Source organism: Meles meles, chromosome 5 (assembly GCF_922984935.1).
Source record: "Meles meles chromosome 5, mMelMel3.1 paternal haplotype, whole genome shotgun sequence".
Classification (NCBI taxonomy): Eukaryota; Metazoa; Chordata; class Mammalia; order Carnivora; family Mustelidae; genus Meles; species Meles meles.
In genome coordinates, this window is record NC_060070.1 from 119,267,413 (window position 1) to 119,295,303 (window position 27,891).

At 39.5% G+C, this 27,891-nt stretch overlaps 1 protein-coding gene across 2 annotated transcripts in view; it reads right to left on the minus strand.

Annotated features, from left to right (window-relative positions):
- MAPK14 (mitogen-activated protein kinase 14) overlaps positions 1-25,801 on the minus strand; it is a 78,695-nt gene extending 52,894 nt beyond the window's left edge. Inside the window, exon 1 of one of the 2 annotated variants that reach the window (XM_046006498.1) lies at positions 25,331-25,801. In XM_046006498.1, the coding sequence (XP_045862454.1) occupies positions 25,331-25,446 (116 nt within the window). In that variant the 5' untranslated portion in view covers positions 25,447-25,801. The remainder of the gene's footprint in view (positions 1-25,330) is intronic. The other variant, XM_046006497.1, reaches the window with a different exon arrangement.
- Positions 25,802-27,891: the final 2,090 nt, after the last annotated feature.

Genomic DNA, 27,891 nt, shown 5'->3' on the forward strand with positions numbered 1-27,891 from the left:
ATCCTCCTGTTTCTCTCAGTCTCTAATAGGCATCCAAGACCTCCGGATCATCTGTTGGGACCAAACTTTTTCCCATGTGACTCTGTACTTTTTCCAGAAGTTCCCCCCACTTCCCTCCCAAATCCCTAGACTAAGTCCTTGCCCTTCAACTCCCGATTTGTTACAAATTCCTACAAATCTTCAACCCCCTCTCTGAGCCTCCCCTCCATCTCTTTATTTTTTTTTTCCCCTCCATCTCTTTAATTGAAACTAGGCTCTACCTTGAAGACACTACTCTTACAGCCTTGCCCTTGGAGGGGATTCTCTCTCGTACCCCATGTACCTCATGGCTAACAGGTGGGGCAGATGTCCTCCTCACCAACCATTCCCACTTCCAGACTGATTCTCCATTTGTTTTACAAAAGCCCCCACTCACAGCAATTGCTACCTCTCTGTTGCTGTAATCCATTGACCCGGAATTTTCCATTATTCACTGAAAAGTTAGTTCCTATCTCAAAGTCTCTCTCCACTCCCAACTTCTGTCATCATTCTTGGCAGCTTCAACATCCAGGTGGAGGACACATCCAACATCCTGGCCTCTGTTTCCTGACCTCTCCAGGAAACTCCACCTCATTCAGCCTCCTCCATGGTCACGCCCTGGACCTCTATCACCGCCAAAAGCTGCCCTGCCTACACTGTTTTGAATGCCTGCACCCATTTTCTATCACAAACCTTCTATGCCTTTTAGTTTACTTCTTGTTTACTTACTTCCTGACTACAGTGATTTGTGGACCTAATCACGGTTGGCTGATTCTATCCTTCAAGCCCTCTCCCATCTTCATTTCCCTTCTTGCCTGGCTTAGACTACATGCTCCCTTTTGGTCTTTCTCTCTGTCTCCTACACTCACCTGGATAAAGTCTAACTTTGGGTGATCTCAACTATTTAATTCTTCTTGTCTGAATCCAAGAACCAATTGTGGTTAAAAAAAAAAAAAAGAATGTACAATCATATAGACTGGTTTCATTCTCAATTTCTGCCCTTAACCTCAAATAAGGCTCTCAAAACTGTCACTTTTTTCTAGGAAGTGCACTTTCTTACTCAAAGTCACCATTTGACACTGTCTCTCTCCTCAAACCTCCAATTCACCCTCTTCCTTCAAAAGTTGCCCCAGCCTTCATCAAGAAGATAGAAACCAGGAAAGGAAGCTCCATCTCCCTACGGGTAAATCTATAAACCCATCTGTACTTGAACCTATCATCTCTTCCTATCTTCCTCTCTTGCTGTAACAAAGTACACATGCCCTTTCTTACGAAAATCCAAAACCTCAGTACACGCTCTGGAGGCACCTCCGTCATCCCCTCAAGGACCTCACACCTTCATTCCCTTCCTCTCTCCCTTCTGAGTTTCTCCCTATCTTCTGGGTCATTCTCGAAAAACAAAAAAATTTCCCTTGAATGCTCTCAGAGTTAGAATTCCCCATTGGTTCTCAACAGTGTGGTTCCTAGACCAGCAGCATTTGTATCACCTGGAATTTATAAGAAATGCAAATTCTCAGGTCCATTTCCCAGACCCACTGAATTGGAAACTGAAGTGGGTCCAGTAATCTGTATTTTATCAAGCCCACCACATAACTCTAACAAATGGTGACGTCTGAGAACCACTCATCTATGCCGCTGCTCTTCCACAGACTAGCAACATCAGCATTATGGGGGAGCTCTTTAGAAATGCAGAATCTCCAGAGACCTGTACCCCTGGGGCTAATAATACATTATAAGTTTATAAAAAAATAAAAATAAAATAAAATATATGATAAAAGGAAAAAAAAAGAAATGCAGAATCTCAGGCCTTAAAATAGAATCTACATTTTGACCAGACCTCCAAGTAATTCATATGTATCTTAAGTTTGACTCATTTCCTCAGCTCCCATTCGTTCCTCAATCCATTACACTGAAACTACTCTTTTCAGGTCATTAATGACCTGTTACCAAATTCAATGGCCATGTTCCTGGATCACCAGTTGATCCAGGATCCAGTTCATCCATTTCCCCTTTCTCCGAACACTCTCCATTCTGGAGTCCATATCAGCGCATTCTTTTTTTTATTATTATTAATATATAATTTATTATTTCAGGGGTACAGATCTGTGATTCATCAGTCTTACCAGTACTCACCATAGCACATACCCCCACCATGTCCATAACCCAGCCACCCTATCCCTCCCCTCTACCCCAACAGCCCTCAGTTTATTTCCCGAGATTAAGAATCTCTTATGGTTTATCTCCTTCTCCAGTCTATCTTGTTTCATTTTTCCCTCCCTTCCCCCTAAAAACCCCCACCCTGCCTCACAAATTCCTCATATCAGAGAGATCATATGATAATTTTCTTTCTCTGATTGACTTAATTTGCTTAGCATAATACCCTCTAGTTCCATCCACATCATTGCAAATTACAAGATTTCGGGTTTTTTGGTGGCTGCATAGTATTCCTGTGTGTGTGTGTGTGTGTGTGTGTGTGTGTGTGTGTGTGTGTATCACATCTTCTTTATCCGTTCATCTGTTGATGGACATCTAGGCTCTTTCCATAGTTTGGCTATTGTGGACATTGCTGCTATACACATTCCAATGCACGTGCCCCTTTGGATCACTACATTTGTATATTTAGGGTAAATACCCAATAGTGCGATTGGTGGGCTGTAGGGTAGCTGTATTTTCAACTTTTTAAGGAACTTCCATACTGTTTTCCAGAATGGCTCCACCAGCTTGCATTCTCACCAACCGTGTAGGAAGGTTCCCCTTTGTCTGCATCCTCACCAACACCTGTCGTTTCCTGACTTGTTAATTTCTACTGTTTTTCTGTGACCTCTAGGGTAGCTCCCTCTCTGACTCCACTGCCTGTGGTCCCTCTACTTGGAACTCTCTGTTAGCTCCTCAGGGCATGACACTGGACCCTATTCTCTCTCTTACATTCTAGATGTTCTCATCTATACCCAAGACTTTAAATTAAATGCCGTCTTATGTTGAAAACTTGCAAATCTATGTCTCTCACTGAAATCTCTCTTTTTGAGTCTGACTACTTACCTAACATCTCCACATGAAAACCACATAAGCACCTTAAAACTTAACAAATTCAAAACATCCAGAACTATTCTTCTCCCTGTTTCCTATGTCTCAATAAATGGACTTTCCATCCAATTGCTTGAGCTAAACATTTGATTATCCTTGATTTCCTCCAGCCTCCTGGCCCCCATCCAAATCTATCAGCAAGTGTTGTCATTTCCTTCTCCAAAATACATCTCTAATTCAACTTCTCTTCATTTCACTGCTACCATACTAGTCCAAATCATCCTCATTACCAGCCTGCCTTCTTATACTAGTCTCCCTGTTTTGTTCCCTTCTTACTACTCTCCATAAGCATCCAATTCAATCTTTTAAAAATATAAATATAGAGGACAACACCCACTTCTTCAAATCCTTCAAGGAATTTCCTTGGCATATACAATAAAATGCAAATTTCCTATCATAGCCTACCAGGTTCAGGTGATCTGACCACCAATAACCACTCCATCCTGCTCCTGTGCTTTTCCTTCCTTCCCTTCAGCCACTATGTTTTGAACATGCTGGCTCCTTTCAGTTTCTTAAATTCTTCAATGGGTTGTTTCTGGTTCCTGAGCTGCTCTTCTCTCCCATGTCCACTCCACCTCACAGCAGAACACTTACCCTTCAAGCTCTGGCTTAAATTGCTATCCCCCCTTGAGATTATCAACAGGTCTCAGTCATTCTGTCACAACACCCTCCTCATTTCTTTTCTTATCCTACATAGAGGGGGAGTTCACCTCTCTCCCCCTCCTTTTCCTACAAACCCATAAACTAATTACTTCTTCCCTCTTGGAAGTACCAGGTAAATATATACTCTTCTCTATACCCCTAAATGGCTCAAGTGAGACTGAAAATGGCCATTGCCATGTGACCCATCCTCCTCAACTCTTCACCTCAGTTTGCCTGCCTACCTGCACGTTCCCCCTCCTCCACTGATAAACCCTTTGGGACATCCTGGAGCAACAAATGTTATCAGGTTTCTAGCTGAACTGCCCATGACTGAACGTGCAAGTTCAATTCAGTGGGGAAGAAATAAGCAGCCCATTTGAACTGCCTGTCCAAGTCATTCTCCATGCCAGCTTTACAGTAATAAAGTACATATTTTTATCTCTGACTCCTGTATCTATTTAGAGAAAGGCAGGCTAGGATTAATCAGTACCCTACCCCAGTGATCACAATTTATTACTATATCTTTATTTACCACCCAGCAGAGTGGTTAAATAAAGGCTGGGGTTTTGGTATTGCACTACCTGGTTTTAATTTCAGTTCTGCCACTGAGTAGTGCCTAACCTTGAGAAACTTAATTAAATTCTCTCAGCCTCACATATAAAATGATAAGGTATATATTTTTAAAGACTCTTTTTTTTTAAATATTTTATTTATTTATTTGACACAGAGAGAGAGAGAGAGATCACAAGTAGAGCGGCAGGCAGAGAGAGAGGGGGAAGAGGCTCCCTGCGGAGCAGAGAGCCCGATGTGGGGCTCAATCCCAGGACCCTGAGATCATGACCTGAGCCGAAGGCAGCGGCTTAACCCACTGAGCCACCCAGGCGCCCCAATAAGGTATATATTAATAAGGAGAATAGTTGTTAAGATTAAATGGGTAACTGTTGTAGAAGTTTTAGCAAAAGGGCCTAGCCCATAGTCAAGCTTAAATACTGGATGTTAATAATGTCTGCTTTTCCCACTCATCATAAGCACCTTGAGGGCAGTTAGTGTCTTCTGCTTTATTCACCACTGTGTCACATAGGACTTAGCATCATCATGCCTGGCTCATACATATTCTCGAAAAAGGCTTTACATAAGTATTCTGTGATGTAGTTATCTGAAACACGTAAGAAAAACTTCAACTTTATTAGGTGGCCCTCAATTTTTATAAATTCAATAGCATCCAGGGGTGTCCATCTGGCTCAGTCAGTGGGGCATGCAACTTTTGATCTCGGGGTTGTAAGTTCAAGCCCAGACTGGGTGCAGAGAGTACTTAAAAATAAAATATTTTAAAAATAAAATAAATAAATTCAATGGCATCCAACAAGGAACTCATATTAATGTTAGAAACCTATAATCACTGAGTGTTTACTATTATAAGGCACCGTTTTTAGATCTTTACATGAATGAGCATCTGTATCACAACTTTATAAAAAGACATTATTATGATTTCCATTTTACAGATGAGAAGACTGAGGCACAAAGAGTAATGGTGCCTACAGTATAGAAAGAAGATCGCAGAGCTGAAACTCAGATTCAAGTGGTGTGTTTTCAAGCATCAACTTTTTTTAAAAATTTTTTTAAATAAACATATAATGTATTTTTAGCCCCAGGGGTACAGGACTGTGAATCGCCAGGTTTATACACTTCACAGCACTCACCACAGCACACCGCCCCCAATGTCCATAACCCCACCACCCTCTGCCGACCCCCCGACCCCCAGCAAACCTGTTTGTTCTGCGAGATTAAGAGCCTCTTATGGTTTGTCTCCCTCCCGATCCCATCTTGTTTCATTTATTCTTTTCTTACCCCCCAAAACCCCCACACTGCATCTCCACTTCCTCGTATCAGGGAGATCATATGATAGTTGTCTTTCTCTGACTGACTTATTTTGCTAAGCATAACACCCTCTAGTTCCATCCACATCATCACAAATGGCAAGATTTCATTTCTTTTGATGGCTGCATAGTATTCCACTGTGTATATGTGTGTGTGTGTGTGTGTGTGTGTATACCACATCATCTTTATCTATTCATCTGTTGATGGACATCTAGGTTCTTTCCATAGTTTGGCTGTTGTGGACATTGCTGCTATAAACATTCAGGTGCATGTGCCCCTTCGGATCACTACATTTGTATCTTTAGGGTAAATACCCAGTAGTACAATTGCTGGGTCATAGGGTAGCTCTATTTTCAACTTTTTGAGGAACCTCCATGCTGTTTTCCAGAGTGGTTCCATCAGCTTGCATTCCCACCAACAGTGTAGGAGGGTTCCCCTTTCTCAGCAACCTTGCCAGCATCTGTCATTTCCTGACTTGTTAATTTTAGCCATTCTGACTGCCATGAGGTGTATCTCATTGTGGTATTGATTTGTATTTCCCTTGTCTGTTGGCCATCTGGATGTCTTCTTTGCAGAAGTGTCTGTTCATGTCCTCTGCCCATTTCTTGATTGGATTATTTTTTCTTTGGGTGTTGAGTTTGCTAAGCTCTTTATAGATTTTGGATACTAGCCCTTTATCTGATATGTCGTTTGCATATATCTTCTCCCATTCTGTCAGTTGTTTTTTGGTTTTGTTAACTGTTTCCTTTTCAAGCATCAACTCTTAATGGATACTATTGAATGGATCTTCAATGGATCTCTGACTAGAACTCTTAATGGATAATCAAGCTCAACTTTGCAAAAAGTTTGGTCCATTTTGAATATATTCTAATTGTATAAACTCTGCTTTTCTAAAATTTTCCTACTATAATTAATTGCATTTCACATGGAAGAAGCTCAGGATAGTATTAATGAAAAGTATTTCATAAGAAATAACCTTTGCAAAAAGAAAGAAAGAAAGAAAGAAAAAAAAAACCTTTGCTCTCTTTGTATTACTTAATTTAGGGGAAGTTTTTCAATCCCTAAAATTCTACTACTCCCTGTGAATCTAGAATACCGGAGGAGGCAAAGATGTGGAATTTTACAAATGACAAAGTATCACTTCCTGATTATTTACTGAAATATCTCCTTCATGAGAAGCTTTGTGAATACAAAAGAAACATTAAACATTGTACCTGATGTCACAGAACCTACCATTTAACTGGAATGATGAAAACAAACATGAAAGCAAACAATGCCCAATAAAATAGTGCAACTATAAACACTTGACTACTTTTTTAAACCTTAGATTCAAAAATATATAAATTGGGTTTAAAAGTTTACATATAAAAATATATAAGTTGGATTCACAATATATGTGTTTATTGCAGCTTGTTCAAAAGAAGGAAACCAGAAATGACCTTAATGTCCAATAGGGGAGAATCTAGATTATGGTATTTTCTCCCATATATATTGCAGCCATTAGCAAGAATCTCCGTATAGTACTAACATGTACATGTTCTATTATTAATGGGAAAGAGAACAAGTTTCAGAAGTAAAGAATGATCCTATCTGTGGGGGGGGAAATGTATACTCATACATGTATATATAAATATACACAGAGAAGAAATGTCCAATATATTCAGAATTTTAACTTTTTTGCTTATTTTATATTTCCTGATTTTTTTAAAAAATGAGCTTGTATCTTTTAATATTAGGTATTAGTAAAATTAGAACCTAAGTCATCTGTATTGTTGTTACTATAAAACAAAAAATAGGTACTCTCTAACTTTAATAAAAACACTATTAACATTATATTTCCTTCAGGGGCACCTGGGTGGCTCAGTTGTTGGGTGTCTGCCTTCAGCTCGGTCATGGTCCTAGGACCCTGGGATTGAGCCCCATGTTGGGCTCACTGCTTTGCGGGAAGCCTGCTTCTCCCTCTCCAACTCCCCCTGCTTGTGATCCCTTTCTGGTTGTCTCTCTCTCTGTCAAATAAATAAAATCTTTTTTTAAAATTGTATTTCCTTCAAATGATACTTACATAGCTATACTCTTGGTACATAAATTTAGGCTCTATCCCAAAGGCATAAGCATTTTCCATTTTACTAAACATTTATAGTAATTTCATTAAATATCTGCACCACAATCTACTCAACTATTCTCTTTATTGATGGGCATTATAGCCATTCCATTCATTCATACATACAAATATGATAAATACTATCATTACAGTGGACATCTTAATTCATATTGCTTCTACAATAATTGTGTGATTTCCTTAAAACAGATGATTTTTACTTCAAAGGACATACATTCTCACTTTTTAAAATATTTTGCTTACAAAAGAGAATAAGCAGGAATTGTTCAGAGAAACTGCTTTCTGCTTATCAATGATTCCTATAACAAAGCTGCTGAGGCAAAGAATATAATATCCATCCTCAACCCCACCTCTTTAAGAATTTACTGCTCTGTCTGACCTAGCCTCCTGTTATTATCACTAATTAAAGCAGTATTTAAAAAGAGGAGAAATTTCACCCCAAATCAAACACTGATTACCAAAAGCAAAAATTACTGATAATTTTTAAATTACCTGATAAAGTCAATTAAATCAAAGGAGAAGAAATTCAAATTTACTGAATATCTGACTATGTCATATATCATTTGGGAAATATTTGACTTAATCCTTTTAACTTTTTACGATAGTTATATTGGCTTTCCAAAATAAGAAATTAATGGTCAAAGACATTAACAACTCATCCAAGGGCATATAACTCCTAGGCAGTGGGATTCAAACCCAGATTGCTATAATATCAATGTGCACTCTTTTTCCAGAATGCCAAGCTGCCCAGGATAAGGGCAATTCGTTTTGTCTTTATTATAATGGTTCACTTACTAGTATTACCAGTTGGGCCTCTTAATCACATTTTTTAAAATTATAGCTACAAATAAAATCTTGTTTTCATGAACATCATAAAACGGGATTATCTTTACAATGATCAGGTTTCCCAAACTAAAATTAAGGATACATTGTTTAATAAGGTTTTCCTCCAATTACAAATTCACATGAAGTCTCCCACAGTTATAAAGTTAACTCACATTTTATAAAATCGCTGATATGGTAAAGAAAAAATTAAAGGAAAAAATATAAAATTCATTAAAAGCAGTGATTATAAATGTAGGATGTCATACTCACTCATCTACTGCTGTGAATCCAGTGCCTAGGACACAGTATTCAATAAAACTGAATGTTTTGTTACCCATTCAAATTTGCCTCCTCTCTCCCCACCAAAAACAGGATTAGATTCTTTTTTTTAAATATTTTATTTATTTATTTGACAGAGGGAGAGAGCGCATAAGCAGGAGGAGCGGCAGAGGGGTGGGAGAAGCAGGCTGTCCACTGAGCAGGGAGCCCAAAGCAGAGCTAGATCCCAGGACCCTGGGATCATGACCTGTGCTGAAGGCAGACTCTTATCCAACTGAGCCACCCAGGTGCTCCTGGCTTATTAGATTCTTAACATATCCTAATATATCCTGTTTAACTTCAAAATTTATTTATCCCACTCAATTCCACAATAGATTTAAGGCAGTATGGAACTATACATACATAACTTGAAATAAAGTGATTATGGGAAAATAAGAAATTCTGTACAGATGAGGTTAACATACTAATGATTACTATGAGGTCTTTTCTAAATACGCTTTAGAGTGGGTTTTTTAAGTGGGCTCTGAGCCCACTAAAGTCATCACACAAGAGAACACAACCAGTTAAGACATGAGTCACAGGGACCATATAATAAAAACAAACTAGGTACTCAGGAGAACTGAAGAGAGGCATAATTAATTATTCCTGTAATAAAACCAGAGAAGAGTTCCTCCTGTGTATGTTTATGAAGGAGACACTGTATAATGTGGTAAAAATGTCCTAATCAACATTCTTGGACAAATATAATAGTGGGTTTCAGATGGTTCTTTTCTTAGAGTATCTTTATCATTGGAGACTGTTTCATAAAGCCAAAATACCGTTCATTATTAGCAAAGGTGGGGAAGAGAGAACATAATTGCATGCATGCTGCTGTTCTCCAGCGGACTTAACCTAAGAGGAAACCTTAAGTGTGTTGAGAGAAAAAGGTAAGCTCCATGCTCCTCAGATAATCCTTTAAAGATGATTTCCATCAACTGAGCTTTTGATAGGTACAGAGACACAGAGCCTCTGTGTTTCTCCTCCATGACTCGCACCTGGCTTGCAGATTTTCTATGCAGCAAGGCAGAGGCAGATCAATATGCTCTAACACTCAGGTGAGTTGCTAGGTAGAGTAAGAGAGACAACCTCTTAAGAAAAGCGAAATGCTAGGGCGCCTGGGTGGCTCAGTGATTTGGGCCTCTGCCTTTGGCTTGGGTCAGGATCTCAGGGTCCTGGGATCAGCCCCGCATCGGGCTCTCTGCTCGGCAGGGAGCCTGCTTCCTCCTCTCTCTCTGCCTGTCTCTCTGCCTACTTGTGATCTCTGTCAAATAAATAAATAAAATCTTTAAAAAAAAAAAAAAGGCGAAGTGCTGCCTACCTAGGACAAATGCTCACATTAACAGAGCATGGGAGGACAAATGACCGTGCGAGGTTTTTCCTCAAAAAACAATTTTGGTTTTCCCCAACCGAATGAAGAATAAGCAATCACCTGACAAGCCTCTAGGTAATTTGTGAGGATCAGAAGCGGTTTTACAATTTCTTTCAATGGTCATAGATGACCTCTCTAATCCCCGCATGATGTTAATGAGAAAAAAAAAAAATGAACCCTCAATAATGTTTAAAATGACAAACCACAATTTTGTTTATTTTTGGAAATTATGGGAAAAATTTAAATATATTAAAATTTGTAGTTACACTGAACTAAAAAAACTCCCATTAATGCATCAAATTAAATGCATCAAATTAAAGTATCTAAGGTGAAGGAAATAAGGCAAAAACATGACATCTCCACATTATATAATTTGAGGCTTTTTTCCAATAGAATGAGACTAACTGCTAATAGCCTGCAAAATGAGCCTTCTAAATAAGTAATTTATACTACTAACTTGGAATTTCCTCTTTACCTATAGCATCTGGTACAAATTTCAATAAATATCACACTAGAAAGATTTTTCAGCACACACCTCCCTCTATTATGGAAACTTTTTTTCTTCCTTCTAAATTCAGACAAATATGCAAGTATCACCATAGTTTTTTTTTTTTTTAATTTTTACGGTCTATCCCTCCATTTTGGAAATAATGCAATGAAAATAAGGCAAATTTATGCAAAAACTAGAACTCGAGTTTTGATTTAGGAACCTCAAAAAATATCCTTCAGAGCAGCAAGGGACTTAAAACTGATTCTAAAAACTCATCACATTTGAAACATTGTTAGCTTTCTTTTAATATTTTCACTAACTCTCAAATACCTTGTTTTAATGTTTATATAACACTTTTTAAAGAATCACAAAATGATTTGACTATTTGCAACTATATACAGTATTTTTAAGTGGAATTTAGTTTCTTATAATAACACTTTCATACTTATGGGACAAACATCAAATGTCATTAACACAACTGTTACAAGTATGTACAATGTAACCAATCCCCAACTTTTCAGGTTTTAAATATTACTCTCAAAGAGGCTCAAAACACAAATGACGTATTAAACACTCTAACAATAGATTAATACACTGAATGGAAAAGTCATTTAACTGACCATATACTTTGCCTTACACAACTTAATAGTTTAAGAACTTTTATGCAAACTGAGTATTTTCATGAAAATCGCATTCAGACAGGAAAAGTGTATTTGAGACAGAATTTATTTGGGACACTAGCTATGTGGCTGGAACTCAAGAGCATAGAAACACATATACAGGATACCTGCCATTCTTGATCAGTCTAATTCCTGCTGCAAAACTTCTAAACTACTAGAGCAAAAATTTTTTTCACAATTGCTTTAATTTTTATTAGCCCAATGAAAACTAAAATGCAAACAATGTAGAAATTCACTTAGACATGCAATCTAAAAATTCAAACCGATTTGTGATTAAAATGTGAAATGCAATTAATCTTCATTTGCTGTAAGCCCATTTGAAAAAAGAATGATTTTGTAACATACTTCTTCACTGAAGCTTTAAAAGCCACAGTGGTGTCAGTTAACATATTTCTTTGATTGCAAATGCAGTCAATACATCAGTATCAAGAGCAATAGTTATCTCATACTGATTACAAAAATATTACATGTGGATTATTTTATTACATGTGAAATTATTTTCCCAAGCCTCATTAGAATGTTGTCACCATGGATCTACCTTCACTACTTTTGTGTTTGAAAATTTCAGTAGCTGGGGCGCCTGGGTGGCTTAGTGGGTTAAGCCTCTGCCTTCAGCTCAGGGTCCTGGGATCAAGCCCCACATCAGGCTCTCTACTCAGCAGGGAGCCTGCTTCTCCCTCTCTATCTGCCTGCCTCTCTGCCTGCTTCTGCCTACTTGTGATTTCCTCTCTGTCAAATAAATAAATTAGAAATCTTAAAAAAAAAAAAAAAAGAAAATTTCAGTAACAAATGTTTTTGAAGTTATCATTAACTAGTTTTTAACTCCTTTCAAGCAAATACAAAATAAATGAATCCTATATTACATTTTAACTATTTATGATTACCATCAGTCAACTTTGCTTGCTGCTCCAATTAAAAGGCTTTTACAATAATTGTGTTCATAGGCTTCATATCCAGAAAAAAAGCCCCCTACAAACATATCCTATAAACATGACTACAGATGCACATAACAGGTATACTACTATGTCTTCACAATCTTTGGTTTGCATAGTCTGTGACTCTCCATCTTATATGGCATACACATATATTTTACAATAACACTTAGTGTATTACTAAATAATAAATTACCCCCAAGTTTGGTGGCTTCAACAAGATTTATTATCTCACAGTTTCTGTGAGTCAGGAATTGGGGAGCCAGATAGTTCAGTGGTTCTGGCTCAGAGTCTCTCAGGAGGATGCAGTCCAGATACTGGCCTTCGCTACAGTCATTTGAAAGCCCAACTGAGGCTGGAAGATCCGCTTCTAGGATGGCTGCCTCACACGGCTTTGGCAGGGCCCAGTTCTTCATAATGTGGGCTTCTCTGTAAGGCTGCTTCTGAGTCTTCTCAACAGAGCTGTCCCTAAGGCAGTGGTTCTCAACGAGGGCAGTTTCCCTCCAAGGGGTACCTGACAATGTCTGAGTCATTTTTGGCAGCTACACCTTGAGTGTGTGGAGTGTGTGCAGTGGGCACTGGCATCTAGTGGGTAAAGGCCAGGGTTATTGCTAAACATCCTTCACAACAAAGAATTATCTGATCCAAAATGTCAATAGTGCTGAGGCTGAAAAACTGCTCTAGAGCAAATGATTTCAGAGAAACATTCAGAGAAAGAGCAAGATAGGGGCCATATATCTTTTATGACCTACCTTCAGAATCACATTCCATGTTTACTACCACATTCCATATATTAGAGAAGTAAGTACCAACTTCACTGAAGGTGAGGATTATTAGCTCCACCTCTTTAAAGGAGACGTATCTAATAATTTATGGTCATATTTTTAAAACTTTGCAACATGCTTTTGTTGTTGTTGTTGTTTTAAACAAAATACTGAATTTTTCAAGATATTTCAATTGCTTTTGGGAATGCTATTTAAGAATTTTTTTACTGCTCTGGAAAAATCACTGGAATTCCATTTAACAAAGCTACTTTTGCTTCCTAGTGAATGGTCTCTGCAGTATTTTGATGACCTAATCTCAAAAAATTCTATTAAGCATAAACATATGCAGTCTGGTACAGAGAAAAATAAACTAGTAGTCAAAAGACTTGAGTTCTAGTTTTGGTTCTGGCACTTCCTAGCAGTGTTCTGAGGCAAAGCTTCTATAAGCCTGTTTCCAAATAAATAAAATGGGTGTGTCACCAGCTCTGCTTATCTCACAATGCTGTTTTGAGGCTTAAATAAGATAATTATGTGACAGTACTTTATGAACTATAAAAGGCAGGTAGTTTTAAGTGTTCTAGGTTGAAATAACATGCTATTATAAAATAGTTTCATGACAGCTTCCAGCATGGGGTTTACCACACAGCAGATTCTCAACATATATATTTAGATCTATTACTCTCAAATTTGAAGTTGAGTAAACCTCTGAAGTAACAGTAAAATAGGGAAAGTAAAATATAATTGAGGGACCAAATGCTTGATCATTTGTTTTCATACTATGGATAACGAACATGTAGTTTCTACAAGTTAAAATGTACAAGTAAGGGGCATCTGGGTGGCTCAGTGGATTAAGCCGCTGCCTTCCGCTCAGGTCATGATCTCAGGGTCCTGGGATTGAGCCTCGCATCGGGCTCTCTGCTCTGCGGGGAGCCTGCTTCCTCCTCTCTCTCTGCCTACTTGTGATCTCTCTCTCTCTGTCAAATAAATAAATAAAATCTTTAACAAAAAAAAAAAATGTACAAGTAAAATTATTCAGCAATTATTAGACAGGATCTAAGACTACAATCAGCAACATAATGTAGCCAATACTTTATAAACAGTGAATTTAAAAAAATCCCTTTATTATTTGTTTCCAAATCCAAATTCTAAGGAAGAGCAGAAGCTATAGGTGATCTGCATATCCTCAGAATCTAGCCCAGGGCCTGGAACATAATTCAAGATTAGTAAGTATATACCAAAGCAGATAGTTCTTGACCTCAAGGAACAGTGAAGTCTCACTGGAGACTCAGAATAAACAGACACTCACATAAACAAATTACTGAAAACTTTTAAAAGCAATACATTTGCTTCCTCTAATCCATTCTATACACTTCAGTCAGATCCGTTTTAAAACACTTTTCCTCAGTACTTTAGAAACTCAAGAAATTTTAACAGCTTTCCATGGCCTAGGAAAATGCAGTGCCTTAGCCCTACTCCACGGGTACTTCTTCATTACTGGGTGTAGGATCCAAGCATCTGTATTTAAAAACTCCACGCTGATTCTGAAGCACAATCAGAATAAGAACCACAACTGGGTTCAAGCTACCTGAGACATTCAGGCCAGTCCATCTCATAACTAATTCTCTTAGTTGTGTTTTCTCCTGCTCCCTAAAATATGTTCCCTTTCCTCTTCTCCAAATATTATCCACCTTCAAAATAACCTTCAAATCCTTTTTCTTCCATGAAACCATTCTAACTACTATAGCCCACAATGCCCCACATCTCTACACACATCAATACCTTTTTATATACACAGTTCACTTCGATTTTATGCCTATTTCTTTATTTGTTTGTTTTAATAGGCTCCATGGCAGGGCTTGAACTCATGACCCTGAGATCAAGATCTGATCGGAGATTGAGAGCCGGTTGCTTAACCAAGTGAGTCACCCAGGTGCCCCTTTTGTCTATTTTTTTTAACACTGATAGGCATTTAACACTGATGGATGACCAACAGATTTTCTTCACTACGTTAAATCTAAAGCACAGGCAAATACATATACACGCACATTTCAAATTTTCAAAATCATGTTGCCTTAACAGAGTTACAGAAAGTTACAGAAATCTTCAGGTAATTGGCTTGTTCCCTCATTGTAATTTTCATGACCACTGTCATTCATCAGTGCTAATGAAAGCTTTTTTCAAATATCACACCTTCACAACTCTAAGCCTGAATCATACAAGTTTATAACATCAATCTATTCCCAGGGTAATTAGTGCTACATCTGAGATCATCCTCAAACAATGTTAAGAAAAATAACCAAGGAAAAGCATGAAACATTACATCTCAATAGACCTTAAAACCAAAGGGTTAGATATTCTTGAGATAAGGTTTAGAAATACAAATTTGGACACACAATGTATGAACAAAGCCCCTGCTGAGACTGTATCATATGATGAACTGTGCCTAGGTGGCACAGTTGGTTAAGCAACTGTGACTCTTCGTTTTGGCTCAGGTAATGATCTCAGGGTCCAGGGATTAAGCCCTGAATTAGGCTCTGTGCTCTCAGCATGGAGTCTGCTTGAGACACTCTCTCTCTCCCTCTAACCCTCCTGCTCATGCTGTATCTGTCTCTCTCTCTCTCTTTAGGGTTTAATAAAACCTTAAAAAAGAAGAAGAAGAAGAAGAATACACACAGAAAGTATTGTTTTTCTATCTTTTTGCTAGTGGAAGATTCAAGTTATCCTATCTAGGTTTTCCTCAGAGCCAATCGACCCAAATACATAGGGTTATATAAGTAGTTCTCAACAAGGGTGATTTTGTCCCCAGGGGACATATGGCAAATGTCTAGAGACATTTTTGGTTGTCACAACTGGAGGTTACTCCTGATATCTAGCAAGTAGGGTACAAGGATACTGCTAAATATCCTATGATCCACACAAGACAGTCAGCCACCCCAAACAATTATCCCACCAAAATGTCAGTAAGTTGAGTAACCCTAGGTTATATTATATTTGGAACTTGATAGATGTTCATAATACTTACTGTTTTCTTAATTTGCTATTTTCCCCTTTTGCACCCTTTAGCATTGTTACCATTTAACTTCCTGAGATTGCTAATTTCGAAGCAGATTATTCAAAGCATAAGGCACATAACATCTAGTACACATAACATTTTGTTCCTGAATTAGGAACAAAAAAATGAAGCAAGATAAACTTAAAATGTCAAATGAGAAAATTATTAGAAGTTTATCAATATAAGATGCCAATATCAATATTTCACTTGAGTTTAATACAAAAATCATTAAGAAGCTGAAGAAGATAACTAAGATTTTCCCAGCATTTGGTTGCCTGGAGAAGAAAACATAAATTGAAACTTATTATGCAAAAGTCTAAGTTCGAGAAGGCTCAAGCTAGATGAAGCCCTATATGGATTTGATAGAAGTCAGGGGAGAAATACCTTTTGGGGGATATTAAGAATAATGCAATTATTTCTCTAAGTAAAGTTACATACTACAAGGATGATGAAATACAAGAAAGAATTCAATATACACGTGCGTAAATCAGACACTTCAAGCTGAGTGTCACAGGACAGACTAAGGGCACGATTAAGGGCACTTAATTTGTAGGTGAAGAAGACTATCACAGCAGAGACACCGCCCCAAGTGGAATTATAGGGCTGGGTTAAGGCTCTAAAGGACCCTTACCCTGACAGTCCCCTGCTTCCCCTAACACATAGCCTCCGTGAGTCCTGGGCAGATCAAAAGAAGAAGTTCTGACCTGTTGTGGGCACATGCTGATGTCATCACTTTCTAGATCTGAATCATCAGATGGGAAGGCTTCTCTGACACAGATTTCCAACATATATCCTTGCACAGGGTTTCCCTAGATATAAAGTAACCAGTGTCACTAGTCAAGGGAGACAAAAGAATCTAAAAGAAAATTTCAAAGGAAGCCATTAGAAACATAAAGATAGATGTGAAATGGCAACTTAAGTGAAAGAATGCAGAAAAGAAAGCTACAAAGAGATTACTTACAAAGTAATCTCTGAGGAAACAAGGTAACATGTTCCTAGACTGATACTTTTGAAAGCAGTCATCCTTCCAGCCTTTTTATAAATATAACATCTAGTAAGTGCTTAATACAGGCAATACTGTATGAACTTAAGAAAACAAAGAGGACAACTGGTATGCTTTTTGCCTTTTTTTTTTTTTGACATAGTTGTGTTGTGTGATGCCTCCACGTGGGATCATAAGCTTGGAAAAGCATACTTGTGGGTAGACTGACAGTAAGACACACATACATACCTCCTTCATGTCACAGGCATAGTGACAATACCACCGAGGCCTAGAGCTTTTGAGGAAAACAAGGAAATCTATAACAACATCATTCAAAGTAACAGGAGCCAACGTGTTCAGGGTCTAAAGTTACTCAGACAGCAGCTAGACAAAATAAACATTTGTTCTATTACCTTTTTGTTATGTTACCATGGGAATCTGTGTTTAGGAACACTTATTTTCCCCAACTAGATGATAGAGCAGTAAAAGGGGGAGAGCTTTCATGAAAGAGGAGAGAAGCCTGTGTATCTATAAAGGCAGGTAAGACTATAAACCCTATAAGATTTTATAGAGTCACGTATATGTAGAATTGTTTAATTATAACCTATTCAAGTTAACAGAGAAGCCCTTGGAGCCTCACAGCCAAAACATTAGTAACAGGTAACAATAATCAGACCTCTACTAAAATTACTATAATGGGGTAAGGTGGAGGAATGTAAAGCAGATATAGGGTCAAATAAAATGCAAAATAAATGAGATCTTAAATGCTGAAGGAAGGTAAAAATGTCTTTCAAAATATGACCCAATTGTAAGAAAAAAACCTAGAAGCCCAAAGAAGTTAGAAAACATTCAACCTGCCAGCAGGCTAATCTTCTTTTGTCAGCAGAAGTCTAGAGCTAATCTCTTCGTTCCCTTCCTTTTGGCAACAGAAACCTGAAAAAGTGAAGTAAGCCCATGTTATTTAAAGAGCTGGACTGGAATACCCTGAATTTCTAGGGCCCAACAGAAGTACCAGCTCTAGTATTCTGAGCCTTCTGGAATGAGAGTTGTGCACATGGGTTGGGGCTGTGAACCAATTCATCAGACTCCCCCATTCTACCCTAAACTACAATTAGCACCTCTAATAGGTAGGGAATAGAATTGAAAAAAATAAGAGACCCCAGAGAAGAGTTATCTGTTAAAACATAAATTAGATCATGTGTCTCTCCTCTGGTCCTCCATGGCCTCCCCTCTTGCCCAGAGTAAAAGGCACAGCTCTTAGGAAAGCAAGGCCCTTCACGATCCCTGCACATTTGCAGCCCCTCCACCCTCTTCTACTACTATTTGGCCCCTGGATCATTCAGTGCTGGCCAGGGCCCTAGCTATCCTGGAGAAAGAGGTCTTTGCCTTGAGGCCTTTGTACCTCCTGATCCCTCAGCTTGGAATGTTCTTCCCTCCCTCCCCACCCAAGTCCAACCGGTGCTCTACATCACCTCCTTCAGGTCTTTGCTCAGCTGTCACTTCATCACTGAGGCCTACGCTGACTAAAAGGGCATGCTTAAAAGGACAACACAGGGGGCCCCTGGGTGGCTCAGTGGGTTAAAGCCTCTGCTTTCAGCCAGGTCATGATCCCAAGGTTCTGGGATCGAGCCCTGCATCTGGCTCTCTGCTCAGCGGGGAGCCTGCTTCTCTTCCTCTCTCTCTGGCTGCCTCTCTGCCTACCTGTGATCTCTGTCTGTCAAATAAATAAATAAAATCTTTAAAAAAAAAAAAAAAAAAAAAGGACAACACAGCCATCCCAGTATTCCCTCTCCTTTCCTGGCTTCATTTTCCCCATAGCAGCAATCATCTGACATACTATAAATTTTATTTATTACCTATTTCCACTTTCATCCGCCTTAGAATATAGCTTCTTATGAAAATTCAGAAATTTTCATCTGTTCTTACTCCATCTCCAAGACCTGAAGAATGGTGCTCCAAGTATCCATATAACACACAGTCCTGTCCTCAAGGACGTTAGCATGAATCCCTCTTTTCTCTCCATTTGCTTTCACAATTCTTACAATACTCCAAAGTTCAGATAGTGGTACTGAAATAACCATTTGTCCAAAACCAAAACTTAGGGGTCATCCTAAGCTGCTCTTTTCTGTATTCTTTCTCCCCTGACCTTCAGCCTAAGAGTCATATCAAAAATCCAAGACCTATTTGTCAAAACTGCAGAATTTACAGACCACCATTTTCCTCTTTGCTATAATAAACTCTTAACAGGCTGAAATGCTAGAAACTGGTTCATTTTATAAATTCTTAACACACAAGCACTTAATTTATGGAAACCCTGTGCAAAGACAAACTTCTAATACTGAAAGCTTTATTTACATAAAAATTTAAAAAAAAAAAAAAAACCTCAGGTTTAAAGAGCTTTTTTTGTTTGTTTTTGTTTTGGGGGTTTTTTGTCCTGAAGAAATATGTGCATGACTTCCAAGTACATGGTGACCGTAATACAAAATTCCCTAGGTTCCCTAAGCCAGGAAAGCCACTTTACGGTGAGGTTTTTACTAAGCATTATAGTAAGGATACCTCTTGTACAAGAACAAATCAATAACAAATTTCACAATAAAGAGCAAAAATCTAATGTATTTCAAAGGCCTGGAGAGGCAATTTTTTCCTATTAATATTCTATACTTACATAACACAAACATGTACAGATAGTACTAACTTCACAACATGAACACTGAAGGATTTCAAACCAACATGATTCATAAATTCAGAAATTAAATATTTGCACTGCCTAATAATTACTGGGGGAAAAATGTGATCTAGGTAGGCAATGAGTTCATTTTTTGGTCTATCAATTCTGAGGAAGAGGTATACTTTTAACAAGTTAAGTCACTACCCCTCAGATTAGCTAGGCAATGACGTTGGTGGGATTGGTTCTGTACAGTCATAGCTCTATTGCAAGTGACCCAGCAACCCCTTTCTTCACAAAAAGAGGGATAAATGCAAACAGCACAAAAGAAGGTACTATCACACAAACTCAACAGCCTGTATATAGAGAAAAGACAACTTCTAAAGTGTTAAAACCCCAGAACCAAATCCAAAGTACCACTGACAAGTAAGCCATTCCTTCTAGAAATGAGTACAGTTCTTCTTCTACATAACTGGGTTAATAACAGAAAATCAGTAAAGACTGAATGATGATGCTTTCAATGAAAATACTTTATAGTGTAAAATCCCATAAAAAATGCCAATTTATACTAAAATGAGAATGATCTAGCCCAGTGAATTCTTCCACCTTTTAATCCAAAGCTTCAGGGGTTCAGCACCATCTGCACTATTGCCCATGCAAGTTCATGAAAGAGTCAACATACAAATCATCTTTAAAGCTGAGTTAGAGGGAAATAAAAAAGAGTACTCTTCAGTATCAAGAAATTAAAATGGCAGAACTGAGAAGCCAGAGGTTCAGAATACCTTATTTTAAAATGGGAGCCAATAGGGGCGCCTGGGTGGCTCAGTGGATTAAAGCCGCTGCCTTCGGCTCAGGTCATGACCTCAGGGTCCTGGGATCGAGCCCCGCATCGGGCTCTCTGCTCTGCAGGGAGACTGCTTCCTCCTCTCTCTCTGCCTGCCTCTCTGCCTACTTGTGATCTCTCTCTCTGTCAAATAAATAAATAAAATCTTTAAAAAATAGAAAAAATAAAAAAATAAAATAAAATAAAATAAAATGGGAGCCAATAGAAAAGCATCAGTAAGAAAATGGGATTCGATAAGTAAAATATGACTTCATAACAAATCTGAGGGTTTTTTTTTGTTTGTTTGTTTTTTAAAGATTTATTTATTTATTTATTTGACAGAGATCACAAGTAGATAGAGAGGCAGGCAGAGAGAGAGAGAGGGAAGCAGGCTCCCTGCCGAGCAGAGAGCCTGATGCGGGACTCGATCCCAGGACCCTGAGATCATGACCTGAGCCGAAGGCAGCGGCTTAACCCACTGAGCCACCCAGGCGCCCCTGAGGGTTTTTTTTTTTTTAAGATTTTATTTATTTACTTGACAGAGAGAGAACACAAGTAGGCAGAGAGGCAGGCAGAGAGAGAGGGGGAAGCAGGCTCCCTGCTGAGCAGAGAGTCTAGTGTGGGGCTCCATCTCAGGACCCTGAGATCATGACCTGAGCGGAAGGCAGAGGCTTAAACCCACTAAGCCACTCAGGCGCCCCAAATCTGAGTTCTTTTTTAAGAATCTTTTACATCGGGGGTGCTGGGTGGCTCAGCCTTTAAGCGTCTGCCTTCAGCTCAGGTCGTGATTTCAGGGTCCTGGGACTGAGCCCCACATTGGACTCCCTGCTTGCGGGAAGCCTGCTTCTCCCTCTCCCACTCCCCCTTCTTGTGTTCCTGCACTCACTATCTCTCTGTCAAATAAATAAATAAAATGTTTTTTAAAATCTTTATATATCAATAATATAAATATTTGTCATTGAATCTAAATATTTATTAGTACTGGTGACATGCAGCCAATCATCTTGCTTTTGGTTACAAAGAAAAGCAAACGGGAAGAAAGATCAGTACGGGCCTATTATCGCCACTAGAAAAATAAAGGGCAAGCCCCTCTTACTGATCAGGAGTCAAGAAAGTCATCTTTGCATAGTCAACAATGATGTTTTTTCATTTATCTGTGCCCTGGCTCATCCCAAAAGGAAAAAAAGATTTAAAACTATAAATGGCTATTAACACTAAAACTTAGCTTTGTTTATTTATATTACATTTACATCTTATACAATCTTATTACACAAAGCATTTAGGAAGCTGGATTTGATTTCTTAGTAAATTTTGCCATCCTCTTACTAAAAATCATGTATATGCTTTATATACTGATGATAAATATAAACTACACAGCAAAATGCCTAGAACATAGTAAGTAATCCATAAAATATAGTTATTATTCGCATTAGGCTATAAGCTTGAGGAGAGAATGGATTATCTCACTCTGTCTTGCTCAGCGCTCTAGCTCATGAAACCTAGCCGGTTATCTAGTCCATAGCCGGTACTCAATACTGTAGAATAAACAAATGACTATGACTTAAGAGTAATTCTCAACTCTCACCTCTTTTATGGCGACCAGGGCCCCACCTCCTCTAATCAACAGCAAGGGTCTGGAAAAACCATACCCAGAGGAAAGGCATTTAAGTTCCTGTTTGTATTTCCTTAAATTCACCACAAAGAGTCCCCCCTTCTGTCCCAAAACCAAAAAATCAATGCTTTGCAACAAAGTATTCTTAAACAATACTTTTGCTTCATTTCCCCTCACAGACAATGCACAAAGTTCCTTAAAACTGCAAGACTTATTTAGTTCCCTTTACCCCTTAAAAAGGAAAGGCATATTTATAAAACCTTATCGATTCTCAATTTCTAGTCTGATTCCTCGATCTTGGATTCATAGTTGGTTATCACACAGGATGCTATTTGCTTTTCTACCATATACTTAGCACAAATTAAAATAATGAAAATGGGCTTAATATTTAAAAACTTAAGTTATACATCAAAGCATATCACACTTTGGAACAATCAAATTAGGAAACTGACACCTATTTCAGTGAGGTTGCATTCCTTAAAATGCTTTCAGAGATTCTTTTTTGGAACAGACTTCAGATCCAGTTCTACAAGTCACACAAGAAATTCGGTCATTACTTTATAGTTACAACTCCTATTTGACCTAAAACAGTACGACCAATTTGAATGCCTAATCTTTTTCACCAGACTTGAGTACAAGTTCTCTAAATTATTTGAATTCAGTTTGATTGCATTATTTCCTAAAAATCAAATCTGTTCTCAAAGGATGATGGCAGTGAAAAATAACAGAGGCTCCAGAATGGATACTAAGAGAAATTTAAAAGGAAAAAAAAAAAAAAACTACCAAAAAACTAATTGAAAGAACACTTCAAATAATTCTGAATGAGATACCACTTAATTGTAAAACTAAATTCCAGTATTTCCCATCCAAAGTCAGTTACATTTGTTTATAGTCAATTGTCACATAATATCAGATGTATTTTCCTCCATCATTATACCATAGGTTACAATTTAAATCCCTTAACAGAATTACTACTAAAACAAAGATACATAAGAAACTGAATAGTGGTTGTCTCTGAGGAAAGGAACAGCATGGTTGGAGAACAAGAAGGAAAGGATACCTTTCATTAAATATCCGTTTATGCCTTCTGAATTTTATACAATGTGAACACATGACCTATTTTTAAAAATCTGTTTGGCAAAATTACTTCCAGGTGTCAGATACTGCTGGCTTCTGTAAGCCAGAAAAGTATAGTACTAAAGAAATGTAAAGGTCATTTTAATGACACTTCACTGTAAATCTGCATCTTCAGTTCCAGTGTAGAGTTATTCATACCAACAGCAGGAAAACCTTAGAAGCATTTCTTTTCAAGTTCACTAAACTCCCCAGAGTTGAGTTATTCTGCTGTATCATTTCATTAAAGTTTAAACATCATTGGAAACAAAAACCTGGTACTATCAAAATTAATGTCAACTGAAAAATGAAATATAAAGGTAAAAAAGTAAGCTATTAAAGGAGCAATGATCTAAATAAATCTTTGAAAATTTGCAAATCAATCACACACACATATATATACACATCTATAGCAAAATGTCGCAAATTCCCTTAAAATCTAAAATGCCATATTATAAAAAAATGGAGAGGTCAAGCATGGAGCCATCAGCAACATTAACTCACACAGCTTGAACTAGAAGATGCAACATGATCTGTTTCCTGACACAATTGCATAATCTCAATTACCCAGAAGATTCTACCAAACAGGAAATTCATGATGTGACTTCAAGAAACACGGGAATTATAAAGATTAACGCATCCAAAAGTCTGGAATTAGTTCCAAAACAATAATAATAATAATAATAATTATTATTATTATTATTATTATTATTATTTTATAGAGCCCTTTTCAAATGATGCATGCACATGAATACATGAATTAGTCTCAAATCAGCAGCTCTCAAGTTACAGTAAATCTAAAATCGAGTGTGTAATACCTAAATTAGTGAACTACTTCAGATCCAGAAATTTTATGGTATCAATTTAATTTAAAACACCCAGTGTGACTTAAAGGTGAGAAGTGTCTCTTCCTTCCTTTGCTTTAGACTATTCCTTCCTTTGCTATAGATCTTTACGAAAACCATCGTTTACCTCAGGCTACAAATGCAGATAAGTCCCCTGCAAACTCTCTCAGGGACATAAAAAAAAAAAAAAAAAAAACCAATATTCACAAGATGTACTGCAATTAAAAAAATATTTACAATACATCCCAGCATTGTTGGTAACTTCTTGCTCTTGAGCGCGTCCAACGGATCTGAATCTCACTTGCTCCAAAGGGGAAAATTGTTTTGCCAAACAATACTTAAATGAGCAGTGGTATGTGACTAATCAGTGAGGCCGCCAGCTTCTCGAGCTGCAGTGTTCTTGCAGGCACTACCACCCACCCCCACTCTGCAAAAAGGAAATACGCTTTCAACCGAATCGGAAACACACCACTCAAGCTGGCACTGTGCTGGCCAAGATAAAGTCGGTATTTTAGGTTCCACGGGTCGCTACTAATGCAAGTGCGAATTCAAAATGAATGCTTCTCAAAATGAGATTTCGAAAGAGGTTTGCAAAAAAAAAAAAAAAAAACGGACAGAACGCCCTTCGTCGTCAGTTTTGTTCGGACAACCGCAGTCTCCCGGTCGAGCTTTGCCCTTCTGCTTCTCCCTGCAGCTCCCCGGGCTTGTCTGCTTTGAGGGCGGGCTTTGGCGCCCAAAGTGGACGCACCTCCCGAGAGGATCTTTCCGCTCGATGCTGTCAGGGAGACCCCCGAAGAGTCACCCCCGCCCCTGTGCCAGCCCCCGGAGCAGCAACACCCACAAGAAGGGCTTGAGCAAGGTGCGAGCCGGGGCCGAGCTCCAGCACCACAACTCACCGTGGACCTGCGTCCTGCACACAGCTGACCGCCTAGCTGGGGGTGCAGAGTGAGGGGTGCAAGGGGTACAGGGAGTGCAGGACAGGGGTCCAAGAGGCAGCGGTGCCCTCCCCCAAGGAAAATTCCTGCCGCTTGGTGCATCGCTGAGCTATGGGGGCAGGCCTGGCTCTGGGGTATTAAGGGCCACTCAGCCCACCGCAGACCCAAGCCCGGTGACACTCACCACACGGAGCCATAGGCACCAGAGCCCACCGGGGAGAGATTCTGGTAACGCTCGGGCACCTCCCAGATTGTCTTGTTCAGCTCCTGCCGGTAGAACGTGGGCCTCTCCTGAGACATCTTCCAGCGGCGGCCGCGGGGCTAGGAGGTGGCCCTAAGGGGCCCCGCCTGCGCCCGCTCCCGCTCCCCGGCCCTTGTAGCCCGCCCGGCCGGGCGGGGACCTGGAGCTGGCAATCGGCGCAGGTGCGGCAGACGCGACCCCGCCGACTCCCGCGCGCGCGGCCCCTGTCAGCCGCAGCTGCTGGACGCGCCTCAGCGACGGGAGAGCCCGGCTAAGGGCAAGGGCACGCTCCGGAGCTCAAGGCTGCGCCCACCACGCTCTCCCTGCACCCTCTCCCAGACCAGGCCGACTCCCGGCTGCGCCGCAGGACTATCGCTCCAGCTGCAGCGCCCGCTGAGGTTCCAGTGGTCGCCGTTCTAGAGCCAGCGAACAGGAGCCTCTTGTCCTACTCTCGCGAGAGCAGCTCCCGGGACTCTCCGCGAGCCGAGATTTTACCCAATATGGAACCTGCCCACGGGAGGGGGTTGACGACGGGAGAGGATGGGAGGAGCACTTCTCGCGAGAAAAGAGCAACAGCTGGACACCAGAGGCAAGAACTCTCCCGGACTTGGGGGCGCGAAGGCGGACCCGGGAAGGAAGGGATAAGCTGGCAATGTATGCCGCGTGCGCCCCACCGTGGTCGGCGGGGTAAGTGCCTGGCTCCGTGACTAATAAGGTGTCGGGAAAAGAGCCAAAAGATCTTTGAACTGCCTGTAGTTACCAGCAGTCGAGCATCTGCTAAGCAGAACCCCCAATTTCCAAGAAATATTTACATTAAAAAAAGGAAGATTCTGGCCAGAAAGCCGTTGTATTCCATCTGCTCAAGGACATACGGCTTAATCCTCGGAATTGTGACGAACTCTATCCCAAAAGCAAATATTAGCTCTGCATTAAGGCTGAGGTTTTCTATCCAAACTCTCCTAGCGGCTCTTAAACTTTTATGTGCAGAAGAATCACTTTAGCTGTTTAAAAATGCAAAGTCTCAGGACCCACAGGGAGTCTAAGTGGATAGGTCCGCGACAGGCTCCAAGAATGCGCATTTTTACGAAATGCCCCAGGTAGTTCTGATTCAGGAAAGTCTCTGGTATCTCCCTTTAAAAAGGGTTTTGAAACATTACTCTGAGGGTTTGAAACTGATTTCTGCTCTGAAGCTTCCAGTGAAGACGATTTTAAGCATTTGACTCATGCCTCTCAGATTCCTTAGGAGAGCAAGGCAGAGAGTGGTCTTCTGGCAGTGTCGCATCAGGCAAGTCGATTGACCTTTCTTAGACCTTCGTTCTAGTTCTGGAAAAATAATTCCTGCAAAAATAATTCCTGCCTTGCATTCCCACCTAATAGGGTCATTTATAAAGCTGAACAAAATAAGTGTGATTGAGCTAGAGATTATAACCCCATACCTACCCCCACTTTTAAGCTTGTCACAATCTCTCTTAGAAATAACTGGGTCCAAGCCAGGACACTTCTCAACACTTACCATGATTATTCTCTTTGGTGTTATGCATCCCTTGGAGTGCTCCCATTTTGCCTATCTTGTCCCAGCATCTTGCACAGTGCCTGAAACATAACTGGTACACCATAAGTATTTATTGGACTAATTATGAATAATGACCATGATCTCAGTTTAGGAGGTAGTATAGGATCCTCAGTTCTCCTTGAGGAAAAACAAAAACCAGAATCATGGATGATTTGTGGAAAGCTTTTCTTTGGGGGATTCAGTGTGGCTTAGCCTGGATTCTCTTGCCTATGAAGACATCCTGCTTGAAAATGTTCCAAAATGCGGGTTAGGGAGCTCTCCAAGAAGTAACGAAGGTTGAAGGAAGAAGTAAGAGCAAGAAATATGACTGTGATATGGCAGGTAGGAGTGGGGAATCAAGGTAATGAGTGCATTGATAGAAGGGAGGAAACTCGGCAGCAGGAATCCTAAGGAATTCAAAAAATTATCCAAAAAATTGGGACAGTGAGGTGAGTGACTGAAAGGGCAAAGATGAAGTAAGCAGTACATTCAGTCACTCATTCAACAATTATGTACTGAATACCTACTGGGTGCCAGACACTTCTAATTAAAATCGATTCAAAAACAGAGGCAGTTGCTGCTTACATAAGATTTACAATTTATTGACCTCTAACTATATCCACATTGTTTATGCACTGATAATACAGCAGTTAGAGATAAAAATCCCTGCCTTATGGGGGTGACAATCTACGAAAAGGAAGGACTAGGTAAAGTGAACGCGTTAGACATTAATACAGTAATCGAGCAGGTGTAAAACCGCTCTGAGCCAAGCAGGACTACAGGGCATAGTTAGAGACAGTGACAGGGACTGAATCAACTTCAGAAGGTCAAAGGGCCGGGCTCTGGGGAGGAGCGCAGCAAGAGACCTGCGTAGAAGAGCGTCCTTCAGTGGGAGGAGCCAGGCTTGTGGGCAGAGAGCTAAGGTTGGAAACCTGAATGACCTTCTAGCCTC